The sequence below is a fragment of the Leptidea sinapis genome, chromosome 14 (assembly GCF_905404315.1).
Source record: "Leptidea sinapis chromosome 14, ilLepSina1.1, whole genome shotgun sequence".
Lineage (NCBI taxonomy): Eukaryota > Metazoa > Arthropoda > Insecta > Lepidoptera > Pieridae > Leptidea > Leptidea sinapis.
In genome coordinates this window covers 9,379,865-9,400,527 of record NC_066278.1, presented here as the reverse complement: position 1 = coordinate 9,400,527, position 20,663 = coordinate 9,379,865, and the positions used below count along the sequence as shown (strand labels likewise).

General features: G+C 32.8%; 1 protein-coding gene across 1 annotated transcript in view; it reads right to left on the bottom strand.

Moving 5' to 3' along the window:
- The window catches only part of LOC126967991 (uncharacterized), a 58,992-nt gene extending 40,213 nt beyond the window's left edge, over positions 1 to 18,779 (bottom strand). The window contains exon 1 of the mRNA XM_050812750.1: positions 18,691 to 18,779. Within this exon, the coding sequence (XP_050668707.1) occupies positions 18,691 to 18,708 (18 nt within the window). The 5' untranslated portion in view covers positions 18,709 to 18,779. The remainder of the gene's footprint in view (positions 1 to 18,690) is intronic.
- Positions 18,780 to 20,663: the final 1,884 nt, after the last annotated feature.

Sequence of the window (20,663 nt, the reverse complement as noted above, 5' to 3'; positions counted from 1 at the left end):
GCATGTGCCCGTTTTTGTTTCAATATAAAACATAGAGACCATGTCACCCCTTTCTTGAATAAGCATTCAATGTTAAAAATGAAACATCGGCGAAAACTTCATTTAGCTTGTATCCTTTTTGGTGTATTGAAGTTCGAAAAGCCAAAATACCTTTATGACAAACTATCTAGAACGGCTAGTCTTAGGTCGTGTGGGTCACGGCATTGTTCTGTTCAGATGGTTATTGAGAAGCATCGATCGGCGTCATTTAGAGGGAGCTTTCGTTACTCGGCATCCAAATGTTGGAATAACATCCCACCGCCTATTAGAAATTTAAAAAGTCTATCCTTATTTAAAACGAAATTAAGACAATTTCTTTTACAGGAGCAAAGAGCACAAGAGAACTTGGCTCAAGATATGAGTGTAATATAGGTTAGATTCAGATTGCTCTTGTCTCTTTAGTACTATAGGATGTTCCCTCTTAAATTAATAAGTGATTCGATTGGCAACCGAACTAATTATCTATTTTCATTCTCTAATCATAGTTCATTTTAATAATATATTTATCTAGTAGGTACTTATTCTTTGTATGGTGCTAGTATTTTTATTATCATTTTGGTTTTGATTGTATTACACTGCAAAATAATGTCGTAGGTATTTTTTAGTTCAAAATAATTGTAAGCCTAATGCACAATATAAAATGAATAACATATTAGTTGACAATTATTGTTTGTTGATATAATGTGGCTCTAGAAGTCCTGCAATTATTTTGACAGTTGACAGTGTCATCTGTCACCTAGACAGTTGGTTGACGCTTGAAGACCACAGAGCAAGCAACCATCGGTTCGATACTGGTTACACCGAGAAAGTCGCAAATGAAAACGTGTAATTCACAACAAAATTAAAAATTATAAAAATCATAGCGTACATTCGTATTGGGACAGCTTCAAGGTCACAGAATGGCTCAAGCGGAAGATCGGCGCTGGACATACATGATGTGTGTCAGCATATGCCGAGCTTGTGCCTATTTGCAGCTGATGTTTTTTATTTCTATTATGTTTAAGTTTCATTTTAATTTTAAGCTGTAATATATTTTGTTTTGGTAAGTTTACTTTTGTTAATTACACATTTTTTAGCTGCAAATAAAATATTTTATTATTATTATTATTATTATTATTATTATTATTATTATTATTATTATTATTATTATTATTATTATTATTATTATTATTATTATTATTATTATTATTATTATTATTATTATTATTATTATTAAAAAGTTATTGAGATAAAGTGTAAAACCACAATTTTATACTAAAAAAAATAGGTTTAGGTCGTGGACTATCAATTATTAAACAGATTCCTCTAAATGAACTAAAATACCGCCAAATTACTTAAGTTTCAATAATTAATATACTATTTTAGTTTAATTTATTTAATTTTTTAATAATAGGGTATCTAATCCTAGTTTTTTATAAAATTTTAAAATTCACAAAAATAAATTTTAATCAAATTAAAATTTCACTAAATGTTAATTATGGTTGTAGATGTTTACACGGCCAATAAATGACCATAGCTTAAGGAAAACAAAAATAATAAAATGTGTGTTATATAGCGCAAACTACTGAACCGATATGTATAATACTTGTATCAAAGATTATTTCGGAGAAGTTTCTTTCACAAATACGATTGTCAGTACAAGCTTTTATAAAATAAAATAAAAATATGACTTTATTTTTTCCTGTTTAATTGTATGCATATTTTGACCCTTTTTATGGATTTTCGTGCATATTCTAGTTATTTTACTTGCATATTTGCATGCATATTTTGGGCATTTTTTGTAGCATATAATCCTGTCTCTAGTGATGACTAATCCGGAACCTATATTTGTTTGACTTAGAAATACCTATATATTCGCAATACAAATGATTCAGTGAATTACAATTCATACAATGAGCGGGCGCGGGGTACTTAATTTATATGGCAAAACAACGTTTGCCGGATCAGCACTTGTTTTAAGCAAAACAATTATTTTAATATGAAATACTTGATTCAAAAAATTAGGGTTTATTTGATTCATATGAATTGATTCAATTCATTTGAATAAAATCTTTGATTTTAATTTTTTTATCATTACACGCAGCGAAATTGAAGTTCTTCAACGTCACGCAAAAAACTATTTAATTTAATTATATAGTAGTTAGTAACATTAATACTAAAAGGATTGTTATAAATTTTTACTATTAATACTTTCACGGTATTGTTGATAACAAAGTTACGAAAATGGGAAAAGTTGGCCACATTAATAACTGGCTTCTCCGAAGGCGCAATTCAATTACAAAATCAGATAATAGTTTTGAAAACAAGTAAGGGACACTAAAATCGTATTTTATTGTAACGTAAACAAAAATTAACAAATGTTGTGCAAACACGGCCTTGCTGAAGAAGAGTCGTGGGAAAGGCAATCTCTTTTGTGAAATTATTGTCGAGGTGTAGCTTACGTTACTTGTATGTGACATGTTATTATTGAAGTGAACTTCTATGGGCACGCTGACCACATTATTTTGTGGATATTTAACAAGACTAAGATGTCACGCACGGTTAAGAAACGCTTGTTTGGCTAAAGTCAATTAATGGCCGTTCCCAATATACTATCTACAGATAGATATAAATTACTACCTTCTACTCTCAGTAATTAGCTGTCAATAATCTGAGGCTGTCCCAATATACCCGATAAGTCATTCTTACCGCCTTATATTGGGACGCGTGAATTGCATACAAACTTCTATCGCTGGTAAGCTATACGTCATCCGATTGACAGACAGCGTGTACGGATAAGGTGAGTTACGGTCGATAAGTTTATTGGGACAGAAAAGTTGACGATAGTTACAATTTTTTATCTAAGGTAGGCCCACAACCGGAGATAGACAGAACATTGGGAACGGCCGAAAGGGTGCGCGATAAATCAATGAAAAATTTACCAGAATAATTGTTTATAAAACAGTTATAATTGTATATTATGTTGTAAGTTTCGTTATTTTATGAATATTGTGTTTCATATTATTTACGTCACGTTAATGAAGTTTTCACTTGTATCGTGTTGTGTTACACACCGGTTTTTTTTACTAACGAGATAAACTTATTGACCGTCTGTGCATATATTCGTCAGTCCCTTGAAGCGGTTTATAATCAAGCTTGTAATAAACCAATGAATACCAACAAGGTTTCAAAACACAAGAAAAATATTGAAAATTATTACTGAGTGTTAAACCAATAATGAAAATGTGATAACACGATCTTTAACGTCTAAATAATATTGAGAGATAAGTGTATTGTGATCTCAAACAGTGTATCCGTTTCTACTTCAAGTGCTACAAAACAACGCCATAGCGTCTGTCCTTACTTTAGAATGGCATAACGCACTTCAATCCATCGATAAACACAAATAAAGTAATTCTGCAATGGATCAAAGGACACATTAACTCACTGGTCAATGATGCTATAAAAGGGATCTGAGGCTATAGCATATGACTGAAACCACTGCTATCCATACCTCAAGCCCAAATCAAAAAGTTGCTAAGCATAAAATGGAAGAAACCCATCTAACAGATTGGAGAAACATAAAAGGATGCAAGGAAACTAGAAGCCCGCAAGCTGGTCAGATTACACAGAGACAGAATACGCAAAATGGTGATGTCACCGGTCACTGTCCCTTGAACAAGCATCTATCTATCATAGGTGTCACAAACAGCCCTTTATACAGATGATGCATGAAGACAGAAGAAACGCCAGAACACGTGCTTATAGAGTGTAGGAGTGTGGCCGAATCATCATCAGCCGGAAGACGTTCACTGTTTGACAAAGGCCTCCCCGAAAGATTTCCACGACGATTGGTCCTGCGCTGACGGTCCCGTCCAGCGTATTCCAGTCGACGATCTTGTTCAGGTCGTCGGTCCATCTTGTGGGGGGCCTACCAACATTGCGTCTTTGGGCAAGGTTGCCATTCAAGGACTTAACTTTCCCAACGACCACCTGTCCGTCAAACTATGTGCCCTGCCCACTGCCACTTCAGTTTCGTAATCATTTGGACTATGTCGATAGCTTTGGTTATCCTACGGATTTCCTCATTTCTGATTCGATCTCGCAGGGAAACTCCAAGCACAGCCCTCTGAGTGACCATGAGCTTTCTCAAGGCCCATAGTGAGCGACCACGTCTGCGTACCGTAAGTCATCACTGGCAACAGACACTGGTTGAAAACCTTCGTCTTCAGACACTGTGGTATTTTGAACGAGAAGATTTTACGGAGCTTCCCGAACGCTGCCCATCCGAGTTGGAATCGACGAGTGGCCTCTTTCGCGAAATTGGACTTACCTAATAATTAATAATAATATTGTGTGGCCGAATAACTGGCACTAATCCTTCGATTTCCAACATTGCCGGCACAAATTAAAAAAGGCTACTAGATTTATGGGATGGTATGGTCTGGTTGAAGTAAGACGAACAACACGCACAATGGCCCAATTAATAGGCTAAGTGCATAAACAGCCCAGTAACTAATTAAGAGTATTGTATTGTTTAGTTAATTATTCTATCAGTTTTATTTAATGTGTGTGTTCTTATTATTTTTCCAGAACGGAACACACAATTACGCGAATTATGCTCGCTCTTGTCTAACTTTTATCCACAGAGAGCGCTACGCGATTATAAATAATGAGTGTTTTAAAACAGAGATCAATTTTGTGAGAAATTTCATATTTATAAAATATCACTCATATTATATCAGTTGTATTGTCATTTAAATACATTGTAGTTGTATCTGCATTGTATACAATATTAACACTATTGTACAATATTGTGTATATTTTATTGGGAGAGTTTTTTGCGCCACTTCTTCTCTCTCAGAGCACCATTTGTTTTTAAAGCGTTATTTCGTATCCAATTGCATGAAACGTGGTGGAGGCGGAACTGATTATATCGAAATATCGGCATCAAATAAATAAAATATATATCGTGTGTACCCGTCATAATAATTACTATGTTAAAGTTCCGCGATGATAAAAGCTTAAAAACTCTATAGTATTGTCAAGTACGTGCTTAACTTAGTTGTTAAGCTCACAACAAACAGGTTGCGTAAGAAATAATGCCACGTAACTGAGCGGTGGCCGGTGTTGGCTGGTGTAGTGTGAAGGACAGAATGTAGAGCAAGTGAGAAACACACGAGCACCCGGATATCAATAGGTATGTCTATATAATATATGTCGCAATCGATATCTTAGAAGATTTAAGCAATTAGATTTAACCCGTTGTATAAGAAGTAAAAACAAGGCACGCTATTTATCATCATTGAAAAAACCACATTTGTTTTTTAAATAAGAGGGGGCAAACGCGCAAGAGTCTCACGTGATGGGTGAATGGTGAGGCACCGCCCATGAACATCCCTCAAAATCAGGGGTCAAGCAATGGGTCCCGGCCTTCAAATGTGTGCTAGGTTTGGTGATCCCTGAGTCGTATCGGTATAATAAATAAATAAATAAAATTAAAATAAGAAAGCCTTTTATTCATCCATAAAAACAATTTCTTTCGAAATTTATAAGTTTTATACATGCATTTAAAAATTTTTTTTTTGCATTATTATTTATTTTAAATTAAAATTCACAGTTATTTAAATTATTAATTGAGTTGTGTATGTACGAGTTAATATTTATTAGTTAATCTTAAAATTTATTTATGTTAATTAGCATGTCAGTTTCACATTATTGTTTTTATTTTTATAGGATCTCTCAACGAGTAAAGGCATCTTCCAGATTTTTCCAAGTCTTCCTGTCTAGAGCTGTTTTTTATTCAGTTTATTCCTCCAGTTTCTTTGATTTCATTCTTCCAACTTTCTAAAGGTCTACCTCTCTTTCGTTTCCAAACTAGGCCACGCCATTTCGTGCTCGTATCGGCATAAAAGACATAAAAAACCGTCATTAGGAAAAAGGTCAAAAAATAAAGTACGTTTATAAAACCTTATCATCGTTATTATCAGACAGAATTAGTCCCCCCCTGGAAATAGGACTCTACCTGCATGCTATTGATCTTGGTATTCGGCTGTTCTCATCCAGCTTCTGCCTTTCACTCCACTTAGTGGGACAGCGCCCAACACCACGTTATATTTACGTGTCAGATAGGTCACGGAATAAATCAAGTCAATCAATTTTCTTAAATTTCGTTATTAAGATATATTCAAATTCCAATATTTTTCTTCAAAATACGATTCAACATCACTTATTGAACATCAAAAACTACCACCCATTCATAGTAGCCTGCCTCAGACCTGAGATGAACTCAGCGGGCTTTGTTTTTTTTTTTGAAATATGGATTACAAGGTAATATCGAACAATAATTAAAGAGCCTGAGGGTGTTCGCTTCATTCCCAGTCTGTGGTTTCATTAAGAAAATCGTTTTTGCTATTTACTATACATTTCCCACACAAACGTTTTTTAACAATTCTTTTAAGTTTCGTAACACATTTGTTTTGTACATTTTCTGTGATCATATTGTAGAAGCATAAATATCGCCCAATAAAAGACTTACTAAGTTACTAAGTCGGTAACGACGAGTAGTAGGCATAGCAAGTTTATGATTGTTCCTCGTGAACATTATGATTGTCACAGTTTCTAGCAAATTCCTAAATGTGCTTATGAACATCTAGAACATTATCAAGAATACATTGAGAAGCAAAAGTCATAATTTATTTACATTTTTCTCTTAATGATTCTATAAGACCTAGGTTATAAATAGCGCGAATAGCCCTCTTCTGCAGCACAAAGATGGTATTAATATCGGCCGCACTGCCCCATTTAACATCTTAAAAATTTGTTATATATAAAGCGATATCCTCACTTCTGGGATTAATTAAATTAAATTTGTAACCATCATTTATGAACGATGCGGTATTCGAATCCGCGACCTCACAGGTTCCTTCCGAGTCATAAAAATTCATCTGATCACCAGAGAAATAACAACGACCATATTTGATGGTCAACAGCGTTATATCGTAAGATATTAATTGTATGTACATAATCTAATTCAGTGTAAGCGAATGAATTGCTGTTATTATGCTTCACTTTTTTGGGTCACTTTTCTTAAATTGTAGTTGAAATTATTTGGAAAAGGATTAAGCTCTAAATGTTGATTTAAAAGAGTGGCAATGAGTTTCTTGCCACTTCTTCTCATTAAAGCTCAACCTTTTGCAAAGTGGCGGTAAAAGTAAAACAAAAAAAAACTTGACATTCGTACGTGTCATTTCTTTGACCTACATGAATAAAGTATTTTTGATTTGATTTGATTTAAAACTTTATGCACGGTATTAATTTATTAGGCAATCAATTGTTAATATTAAAGGGAAAAGATGTGAATGAAGTTTTTAACAACACTTTTTCGATTCTAGATCATAACAACTATGCCTCTATTCTAGGAGACTTTTATAATGTCAGCTACATTATATAAATGAGGAGTTTTTGTTATAAATAAACCATTATATAATATAAGCATTCAGCATAGCATGTCGTTCATAAAATAACATTATAATTTATAACAATAACAGCCGCAACGACGATACGTCGAAAACTTTCTAAACGATTATGTTTTCGATTAATTGTACTCGATCAATCATCGATTATAATCGATTATACGTTTATATATCCTGCCACATAAAAAATACTTTTTACAATCGTTACTGAAATTGTAAAAAATACAAGGTTGACTAACAATAGTAAAGGTTGTAAGATATCAACAGTATAATAAAGACAAAATGGAGTTATAATACTGAATGGTTCAAAAAAATTTCAATTGAACCTCAACAATATTTATTTATCTTTGAATACTTATATTTTGAAACGAAAACTTCTTTAGCGGCGTTGAGCACTTTTCTTGTGATGGGTAAAAAATGTTAAACTCGCGTCAGGACACGTGGCCTGATCGAAAATTCGTAAGACAGTCGATGCAATTATAAATGAAAGATTTGTACTTTTAACTAATTACAATTCAGCTATTTCAACTTAATTATCATACGGTCATTGGACCAGTGGGTGAATCATTGTGATTGCGAAGACGAAACACTGCGGGGTCGATGGATAGAGTCTCAGCCGTGAAATATTTTTACAGTTTAGTTTGGATGAAAGTTTATTTTTCTGAGAGATAAACTTTTGAATGTAAAATAATTGTAATAGTTCTGAAGTGTTAAATTTCTTATGAAATATAAATTTTAATTTTTGTGTACGATAGCGTAATAAATGAATATTTTATTTAACCACAAAAAAGCTAGTACTTTTATACTGATAAATAAAGCAATTCGTGCTAAATTATTCCCTAACCATTCCAAAATATTCAAATTCAGTATTTTTTTAAAGAAAATATTCATTCACTCAATGCTTCTAGCTAATAAGTTTAATATATGTTACAATGTTGATCAATCAACAATAAATATATATATCGACATAAACTGTACACTTCCTCCCCGTAATAATAATAACTTTGGTAAAACAGCTTAAAAAATTAACAAATTTGACTAAGTACAATACTTTGTGAATACAATTTTTGGAATAAAGCTTTCATATTTAAAATTATCTAAATCTTCTAAACAATATGTTGAACTTTCTTTACTTTACTCTTTATCTTACTTTGGTTTAATAAAAGCCTTCTGTGGAGTTTATTTTCATATTAGGCACCCGTGAACTGCCATATCTGAGGTTAACAGAATATATGTCCGCCAAAAAGATGATTCAAAAACCACTAGTAAGACGATTCAATATATAAGACGATTCAATAATAAAGAATAGTATTCAATATATAATGGATTATATTGGATAGATTTCAAGTAATGGCGGCTGCATAGAAGAAATCAAACGACGCAGGGCAATCTCTAGATCAGCTATGGATAAATTGAAGAAAATATGTAAGGATCACAATATCACCAAAACCACCAAAATACGACTTGTAAGGGCTCTCATATTCCCCATATTCCTCTATGCTGCTGAGACATGGACCCTACGAGAAAGTGAGAAGAAAACGATCAACGCTCTTGAGATTTGGTGCTGGAGAAGAATGCTCGGTATATCGTGGACGGAATTCCGAACCATTCCAGTCCATTCTTCGGGAGCTTGGCATCAAACAGAGACTGTCTGCTACCGTACAAGCTCGCATTCTCACTTTCTTCGGGCATGTATCGCGACATGGAAGCGGCTCCACAGAACGCTTAATAGTGCAGGGTAAAGTCGAGGGCACTAGACCACGAGGTGAACGGACCAATTGAGGCAAGCTGTCGACTATACTCTGCATGAATGCACGAGAAAAGCGGCAGTTCGCGACGAGTAGCGTCGCATTTTGAAGAAGAATACAATGGACAAAAGTTCCGGTTGAGTAAAATATAAGATGAATCAAAAATCAATTGTAGACGATTCAAAAAAGAATAGTATTCAATATAAAATGGACAAAAGTGCCGGACTTGAGTAAAATATATTTAAATTCAAATCGATAAAAACATTTAAATAATCGTGCAAATCCTAATTATGCAAACTCATAATCGACTTCCTGAGTTCTGACCAAGTTATTGTTTACAGCAGCTGTTTTTATAAGTTCACGGAAGAGATATATAATGCACATGACCCGGGAGGTCACAGCCTTGGCTATCTTTGTTAATTGTTAGATATATACTTAGAGGCAATAAAACATTGATCCATCTTAAGATATTATAATGATTATTAAACATGTCTATAATTGTTGTGAAAAAAAATAATGCTTAAAAAAATCATAGCGAATATTTTTGTGCAAGAAATATAGAGTCGAATGCAGTAACGTGCTCTTACACAAAACTCAGATTTAAATGTATGAAATACGTAAAACAAATACTTTGTACCCCTTTTTATCAAACGGATGAACATAAAATTTAACACAGTTAACTTTTATATGGAGAAGAAGTCCATTAAGCTATTTTCTTATATGCCTTATAAAGACATTATATTAATTGAATTAAATATAGCTTGAATGATAAACTATAATTAAAATAATAATAAACCCATAATAAATATGCTCTTACTTAAAAATTCAATCATTTATGGTCGAATTTCGATCTCTAGGCGACCACTAGTATTTTATAAAGAGATAGATAACACAGCCTGTAATATATCATAGCACCACTTTATCAGCTGGATGTGGACTGGAAGTGGTAATTTTTTTTCTAAACTTAATGAAAATGGAATAAAAAAGGCAATGGGTTTCCAAAGGAAAATATTGTTATTATTTTAATATATATAAATTTATAATTAATTAATTTATTAATTAATTTAATATATATAAAAACATCATTTTCAAATCCTAAATCTGTATAGTGTTATATTTCAACATATTTCAATCAAATCAAACCTTTTACCTCTGACGCTAAAAATAAAATAGTTCTATTAAGTGTATACAGTACATATTATAGGAATAAAATTTAAGTAGGTGCTTGGATGCAAGCACCTACTTAAACATGATACTTGTAATGCCAAAATAACAACATTATACTAAATGCAAGGAAAGTAATGTATAATCAATTATCCAGATGGCCTTCCGCATTTTCATTATTTTATAAAAAGTTACTGAGTTGATAAAAAACATTAGTTCATAAAAATTTGCAGAGTTCACCGAAAAAACCATAAAACTTTAAAAAAGAAATGTGAATCATTAGTCATTTTCCAACGTAAACGAAATTTTAAGGTTCTTTTTATAAAATTTTAAAATTTTCGAGAAGTAAAAGAATTTTTGATGGAAGAAGAGGATAAACCGTACGGGTTTATTTATTAATTTATCTGATGTTAAGTGATCACCGCCGCCGACATTCTCATGCAACACCAGAGGAATCACAGGAGCGTTGGCGGCCTTTTAGAAAGATGTACGCGTATTTTTGAAGTTTCTGTTGGGAAATCAAAATATTGTCATTCTGAAATACCCAATAAGTTTTTGTAGGCTTACAATAGTAATACTAAGTCTTATAATAAGTCAACGCCAGTTGTCGCTTGCACAACCGCAGTTAGATTAATATTGTACAACACATAATTGATGTTGGCTCATGTATATATACTTGCTTTCTGTTCCAATGAATCTAATGAAAAAATAGGCATTAATTATTACGAAGGTTGACTGATCACTATACGAGTGCCAAGTTTTCGCATCATGTTGACGTCTGACATTCTACAAGAATGCGAATTGGGAGGAAGTTCTTGCCTCGCACAGCCACTTTGCATTTTGCAAATTGAAAATTTTTTTCACTAATTGAAAGTCAAAAACTACCACCCCTTCCAAAACGTATGCCTCAGACCTGAGAGTAACAGGCGCAACAAACTCAGCGGACTTCTTTTTTTATATACCGTCCATAGCCATACATACCGTACATACACACATAGCCACATCAGTTTATATATAGATAATTTGCATTGCTTAGCTATTACAATACCAAAGAAAATAGAAATCACTCTTATAAATAAACAGAATCGTATGTAAGAAGAATTTCTAATCGCAGGTTTTTCCTTTTCGCAGTGATGTAACCCAACATGCTAATATGATTGTTACACGAACTGTTCTTTCATAGTAATATCTTGCTGTTTTCAAAATGGTGGTTATCGCTTTGTACCTCTGTTCGTTGCTGACGACCTGCATCAACGAAACGTAAATGCTCCACAGTAATGTTTTAGTAAATTACTTCTCGATCTCTGGTTTGACTATTTCCAATAATATCTTCTAATAAAATATATCTATATAACGTCGTAGTTTTCTAACTATTTTAAGATAGTGTCAATACGAGAACAATAAAAGGTCAGTTGTTCTAAGTAGAACTTGATTCTAAATGATGTTATTCATCATCATCATCTGGAAGACGTCCACTGCTGGACAAAGGCCTATGGTTAAAAAGGTTATGCTTGTCGTTAAATGTTTTCCCTTTTTCTATAGGACATCTTGAAAAACGGAAAGGTCCGAAGCACCCGGAACCGGCGAGCATGTATGAAATGAGTAACGAATGTAGAGGAAGCATGTGAGGTATTCTCATTTTGGCGCCAATACATTGTACAATATTTTGTGATATTAAAATGGACTGGGGTAATAAAGAGAACCAAATCGCTGTAAAAACAACAAAATGACCGTATTTATGCTCAAAGTTCTAAGGAAGCTTCGCAATTAGTCAACAGGGTGCAACGTGGGCTATCCGACTTCAGTGTTGATTTGGTGGGATATTAGCTACGTGATTGACTGAATTTGAATTCATGAGAAGGTAGTGTAGCCCCTTAACAACACCATGTTTAATAACCAAGAATGGTCCTTCTTGAAGAGTGCGTGATTCTATTGACATCTGGCCTCAACGTTAAAAGGACTGTATTGCAGCCATTGGAGACCACCACTTCGAATAAGCTTTTTATATTTGATAATTTTGTTTTTCTTTGTATCTGTATTTATGGCAAGACTATACATAAAAACCTAGTCTTATATATAAACAGTAAATATATATCCACTCTCGTTACCTACAAGACTCTATTCTTTATAATTATCTTAATAAAAGATAACATCAAACCTATTGCAATAATCACAGCAGTTGACCCAGATTAAGTCAAATCAAATCAATTAAATTTGAAATCAAATTGAAGCATAATTATTTAGGCACACACCTTAATTGTTCAATATCAATATTTTATTATAGGTAAATATGATATCTGATTTATTTTGTAATTTACATTATGTAATTTTTTAATGTTATGCTATAACCAATTTATTTTAATCATCTTGCTGCACTTAGTTTAAATATGTATAGTTTTTTTTGCACTAATACAAGCTATTAAGACAACCCAAAAATATAATACAAACTTCATTAATTTCTTCTCCCAATATTAGTTATATATCTGATCTCTAAAAATAAGATGTGCACTACATGATTATGTTCTTTGTCTTACTTTTAATAGATTATTTTACCATGATTTAAGCATTAAAATTTTCTATTCAAAATATTTTTAAAACACATAATGAACGTGGGCCGCAAAAACTCAGGGGCCCTTCTTTGAAATAAAAGTCCATTACAATTAAAATGATTCATTTAATAAATTGAAGTCTATCGGGGCATTCCTCATGTATCATGTCACGTAGAAAGTCATGGTACTGTAACCTTTACAATACAAATACTATTTAGCATTTCTTATGCTTCAATTTTGCGACACATTTTCTGGGATCCTATTGTAAAGGCTTTAACTCAGCTTTCGCTCAGCAAAAGACTTACTAGATCGACTCAGCAGTCTAGTGGTCATAAAACTTCAATTTGACTTATTATATTCTAAAATAGATTATGTCGAAAGATATCCAAAATGATGTATTTGGACGATCAACGTCAATACATGATGGGGATATTTGAGAGAGGTGTAGTGATTCGCTTCCGTGAAAATGAGCATACTCATTTTAAATAGAAGTATTTTAAAATAATCCATATGGTCATCAAAGTAATTCGAAAAAAGGACTCGGCAACATTCAGGTGTAAGTGCTGGTATGGTTTTTGAAAAAAATAATAGTGTGACAGAATTAAAATGAGATGTTTACAAGAGCCTATCTAATGTAAGAAGAGAGGATATTCTTCAGAATACCTCCACGAATTTCGAAGTGGACATACAAATCCATAACCCTTTTTAACCCGAGTTATTCTAAAATAAACATAATTTAAACGTCAAAACTTTAGATAGTTTATACGTCTAGATAGAGCCTTTTGCTGCTAGACAACCGATGACACAGGCCAGGTTTATTACTTTAGTGTGCGTGACAAGCTATGTCTTACTCTCTCGATTTGTATGTCACTTTGTGTAAGTGTGCGTGCACTGATCAAAGTAGAGATTAACTGTTAATCTGCATTTTTATTCTACGTTTTCACAGCTGTCACTGTCTACCTATACGTATAAATGATGTAAGGTCAAAACAATAATCAGAAACGAAAATCACAGTAATTATTCTTTACAGAAGAAGAAAAGCTAAAAAAATTGGCACTAGTGTACATAAATGAAAGTGCTTTACCAAGCTTGGATGAAGCCTTATTCAAATAACGTTCATTACTGCCAGAGTTATTGCTAATATTACGCCCGCAAACAATAGCCCATATTTAAGCTCATTGAAGTTGAACGAATTTCTGTAGCCAATAGCTTTGACAATATACAATTTAGACAGAGTGTGCTGTCAAATATAACTGCTCACGACTTAACAACTTAATTAATTTTATGATATTTATCTGCTTGTCATGTCCGTATATCCGACTTTCGCCACATATAATTAATTGCTTTTGAAATTTCCCATGTGTTAATACTAATTGTTGCTTTTAAATATGCACATATTTAAAATGTTCCCAAAATTACTGCTATTTTAATAAGTTGAATTATTTAAATAAAACACTTTTTAAAAGATTAAAACGCGTGTAATTGTAAATGTTTTATATGATTTTACATTAGTTTTTGGTATATAAGTTTAATTTTTATTATTATTCGAATTAACCCTACGCTTCGAGACCTTTCCAGAGCACGGTTTCACTTTTATGCATATTTTATGCTAATTTAAGTGCACAGTTTCGTTTCACAGTTTTAATCCTTTCAAAAGTGTTCTATTTAAATGTGTAACACTCGCGTTAAGAAAATATTAAGTTGTATTATATTTTGGTACGAAAACTTATTACAACTTTATTCGTTTTACCAGCGCATAGGAATAAAGAAATTTATTTTCCAATTCACGACACTGTATTTGTAAAATAAAACAGAATTAAAACAATGTATACAATTTAACAGAACTTATGTAACTGTTAAGTTTAGAATGGGTATCATTCACATTAAAATTCATAAAAACGAACATGTAAATCACAAAGTTTGAAATGGATCCTGAAGATACAAAAACATTTTTATTTTATCTACATTCACATCTAAGCTTTAAATAATGTGTGTCTGTCTGTAATATTTCATAGAGCAATATAGTTCAATGGTGTAATAGATATGAGTACGTGGCCAACGGCGAATCTCACGCCCACCCAACCAACGAAATAATTGAAGATTTTATCATTGGTTTATGTAATTAATGTTTAGTTCTAATTTCTAGTTTCGTTTTTAATTAGAAAAAGTGTGATGTGAGAGTCTATGGGAGATTCTTTCTGTGATATAATACTTTTTAAATTGTTGTTTTTTATTTTAACTGTCGCCTTATAAGTATAACGTAATACAAGCTTTTACTGAATGTGAATTTGCTTTTGCAATTCAATAATTTTTTAGTAATTTTTGAAGTTAAAAGTAAAACTTTAAAATTAAATATTTCCTCCAAAGAATCGTTTTAGATTAAATACTTTGTTGCCTTGCGGAACAACGCAACTGATAATATAAAAGCTACGTTGCAATAATAGTTTTATAATAATACTCAAGAAACTGGCCTATAAAGACGTTCCTAAAGTGGGAAATACCTGAGGAACAGGTTGATTTTGGGGGTGAATCATGATGCAAGGAAATAAATTGTCAATGTCAGTTAACTTATAGAGAAAAGCCGAGAATTATTAGCTAGTGAAATTACGGGGCAAGTGAGAATTAACATCTTATGTCTCAAGGTGACAAGTAGTGCCGCTCAGAATTATGTGTTTTTCTAGAATCCTGAGCGGCACTACATTGTATTGGGCAGTGCGTATCAATTACCATCAGCTGAACGTCCTGGTCGTCTCGTCCCTTACTTTCATAAAAAAAATCTGCAAACCATCACTGGTTTTCTCACTCCAAAGCTTTTGACTGCGTATGCTGAGACTGTTTCTGGCAAAATCTGTGTGGAAATGTGTTCTTAACTTGGCACTGTTCATTATGAACCTGTAGGTGCAAAGATGATATATACCAGGAACTTTCAAGCTGGAGAAAGGGGTACGGCAAGGATACCTCCATTCCCCATCGCTTTCAACGAACTACGAAGAGTTCATCACATGAAAGGCTTTAGATGATTGGCGGGGTGGCATTTGGATCTGCTTATCCAAACTCAGATTAAAAACAATTAGTACTAAGTTTAGATATGCAGACTATGCCACTCTCATAAAGTCAGTATGAGCAGAATATGAAAGCGATGGACTAACAGTTAACAGATCAAAGACAAAATTATTAATTAAATGTTATGAATTATTCTTTAGTGTCAATTGCGCTAGCTCTGAAACTAGCAGTTCTCTCGTGACGAATCACCTAAGAAGCCGATTCTTCGGGGAAAGAACACGGGCGGGTGTATGATGCATCCTGCATGTACACTAACAAAAGTTAGTTGAATTAACACTCTATATACTAGAATAAATATACTCTTTACATTTCAATAAATATGGGTTTCTGCTAAATTCCTTAATATTTTAGTTAGTACTTTAAAACGGATTGTTAAAATTTGAAAGAGTGTCATCACAAGTCAATTTCCTAATGTGCAATTATTGCGGTTGAGCAGGCTATCAACTGTACAGTAGATCCTGTACTTGGCGCCACAGCTGACCACAGCACTTGCTCCACAAGGACCAATATGTACGAATCATGCGTCATTCGGATGGTTGGCCTAGTTAGTAAAACGCTGGGGCATAGCCCGAGAGAAATAAAATTTGTATTATCAATCCCAGAAAAATGAAAATCTTTACTTAAACAAGTACGCAAGAGCGTCAAAAAGTAAATTACGGAAGTAAATCAAAAAACATAAGTACGGTATCAATAAACAAGCTACGGGGTCGCAGAGACTCGCAATGTGCAAGGAAATGTATGTCAAACTTCTCCATTCTCAATAGACATTCAGTAGAAGAGAGTCAGATCGCTCAAACAAATTGAGACGACCTTCTTATTTAATAAAATAAAACGTCTCATGAACCCGCTTCACACGCGTTGATGTCTTTACTAAGGTGTTGCTCGTATATTCGAATCTCACCATTGTTTCAACTTTAAAGCAAGGCTTAGAATATATTTTTGTATGTTTTATTATATTATAGTAGTCTATGGTCGTAGAAGATATATCATACTCGGAATTTCTGACTAGAGAGAAACGTAGTTACAGTACTACTATTTTTGAAGGTATGTTTATTAAGTTGTTTTTATATATGTTTTGTGAGATTAAATGAATGAGACTAGGCCGTTCGCTCGACTATGTAACTCTTAGACGGGTAAATTCAGATTTGACTAAGGAAGCATAGTGGTATATCGTATCAATAACCTTGCTTTAATGAAGTATTCAGGAACCGTTTTAGCACATAATAATTTGACCTCAAACCTTAACTTAATCTTATCCTATATTTTAGAAACATAAGCTGTATTTATTATACACTTTATTTCTTTTGAATATGTTGTGTACTGATATAGTTAAAATTAAGATTTGAAGAAATGTAGTAAAAATTCTAAAAGAATTCAATGATTAAAAAAAATGAAAGTCATGAATTTGGAGCCACAGTCATCCTATATCAATCGCACATAACTTTTTCTTTTAAATATAAGATGTTAAAGTAATTAGTTGTATTTGTAATAAAATTTTCAACGGTATTGTAATGTATATCACAAAAGACTATTATTATACCCAAATTGATTGCAGAGTGTTCATACTCATACTTGATATGTTTCCGATAATTTGACACTGTTCCTAATCTAGCGAGTTGACCATATTTTGTAGAAAAACTTGTAGACAGAATACCTACACTAAAAATTAATTTTTGTTCACTAGAAGCTAAAGTGAGCTTAATGAGCCTACAAACAAAATCATTATAACCTGTATTTGAAAATACACTCAGGTAAATGGATTAGTGTTGAGATTTCTCAAGTAGCTGTAATTACACATAATACTGTTTGTAATAATATGTAATACTTGTTTACGTCAAACAAGTTGTCAATATTTGGTCCAAGCTATGCGCTGTTTCCGTTGTTTTCACTTTCGTTGCGTATGGAAGAAAGTGGAAGTCATTTGATGGATTATAAGTTGTATGTGCATGCGTTAGAGTTCACAGTTATATTTTATTGGCCGTTGTACACTTTATAATGAATATATTAAGAATAATGACGCAAGGCTTATCAACTGAGAAAAGAATTATATAATTTAAAATGTGTATTTATTTCAGGCACTAATGCCGGAAATACAGCATTTTCTTTCGCAAGAATTACGAAGTGAAATTATTTAGATATTATGATTTGAAATGCTTCGGACAAAGAAAACAATATATATTATAATACTTAATATTTCTGGCAATTAACTTTATTATATTTAGCTACGTATACATATAATTATGTATATTTGCATTAATTTAATAACTTTCGAGCTTTATTCTATGAGAACAATAATGAGCTAACTATTCTGCAAAAGTAACAGAACCGCAAATTCTGTTACCAAATACCAGTCGTTACAACGGTGTTGCGACCTTTTGGCCTTTTACAATTTACAAAACTCGCAAAGGTCCTGAAGCTCGAAGCTAACATTAGCAATAAAAAAGATTGTCATTGAATCAACTCATTAGAATATTTTCTCTTCATTGTTTTATTTATGAAGATAATTAATAATCCTTAACAATCTTCACATACGACAATAAAGACAGAAATGCGGTACTACTACGGTCACACATAACACAAACACGAAACACTTAGAAAACTGAAACAATCCGGGTAGCCATAAAATTAAAAAAAAAAGTGATCTGAAATGTATGCACAATCTGTGACACTTACGTAAATTTTGGCGGTCATTTTGTAGATCAACTGTCACTGATAAAAGTCACTCGCGTACGGACGCATGCGCGGAGGTTCGCGCGACGAATGGTGACCGAGGTCCCGCGCAGGCTATATACCCGCCCCCCCAAGCTGATATTATATTAATTACATTTGAGTTTTCACTGTATAAGTGTATAGGCTCTATCGATCTGGACCGAACACTTCCTGGTTTGATAATCCCTAATATGAAAACTGGCAGCAGCTAGAATTAGATTTAAACTTGTTTTCATTTCATATTTCTTGACAAATTTACATTCCGACATTGATTTCAACGTAAATTTATTCTAAATTATTTGTTTATTATCTATTTATATAAAAATGAATTGCTGTGCGTTAGTCTCGCTAAAACTCGAGAACGGCTGGACCGATTTGGCTAATTTTGGTCTTGAATTATTTGTGGAAGGCCAGGGAAGGTTTAAAAGGTGAATAAATATGAAAGTGTTCGGAATTAAATAAAAACAATTGTTGTTTTTATTTAATTCCGAACTGTTGTTGTATGTTCCGAATGTTTTCCTTTGATGTGTCCCCCGTCGTCCGATATTTGTTTTGTATGGACATATTTTCTATGAGAGAATTTATTGACGCACGGTTTGATAGTTCTGCTGTAAAACAATTTTATTACAACAACAGGGAGCATATTTTACGAAATAATTCTTGATGTTATTATATATTATCTACAAATTCATAAAAAACATTATTTTATTTATTACTAGCTGATACCCCGCGACGTCGTTCGCGTACGTATTTTTACACCTTGGGTAACATTACTGGACTTTTAGTAGGGATCCCTATTTTTTTTGATAATGTTATATAGCCTATAACACTCGGGGATAATGTAGCTTCCCAACAGTGGAAGAATTATTCAAATCAAGTCTTTCCTCTTTATAATATTAGTATAGATATACAGAACAACGTCTGTCGGGTCAACTAGTATATTATAATTATATGGTTATAGAGAAAGGCTTTAGACCTGAAATAGGACATGGTAATAGTGGTATAATACTAATTTAAACAATTTGTTTGAATCCCTGATGCGTTATTCAATAAAAGCACATGTACGAGTAATAAGTGTTTGGTTGAGATTTAAAATATTTTCTTTATAAATTCAATTAATTCTTTCCACTACTCAAGCCATAAACTATTATAAAAATATTCCTCCACACTACTCGGCTAACTTAAGTTCGGGAGTTAACAAGTATTTAGTCGGGTGAGGTCTGCGCTTTTTTATGGAAAAGAGGAGAAACGAGCGTACGGTTCACCTGATATTAAGTGATCACCGCCGCCCATATTCTCCTGCAATACCAGCCGTGCCAGAGTGTTGCCAGCCTTTTGAAATAGTGTACGCGCTTTTTGTGCATGTAAATAATTTAAATATATAAAAAGGTTGGCTTATGCCCTTTCTTCTCAGGTCTAAGGCATTTCTCCTGTAAATGGGCGGCAGTTTCTGAAATCAAAAAATAATGAAATGTCACCACAGACCACCAGCCAGATAGTAGAGCCAAAGAGATTTTATAACGAATTAATACATACTATACTTGGAGAAATCTTTGGAGGAGGCCTTTGTTCAGCAGTGGATGTCTTTCGGCTGATGATGATGATGAAATACGAAAAGATTTTTGGTCGACCTATTATGTTACAGAATGTGAATGACACATAATTTTCTTACAAAAAGTAAACATAATAATAGTTACTAGATAAGATCTAAAAATGTACTTCAATAAAATAAAACACTATACAATATTAAGTTATTTAATATATATTAAATCTGCTACATCAAAACATCAAATAATAAAATATGAAATAGGACCATTTAATATAATCACCGATTATTTGTGTATTCATTAAAAAGGCTTACCAACTAGATATTCAATTATAACTATGACTACTTAGAATTTAAAATCTCTTATATTTAATACTTATATCTAACTTAT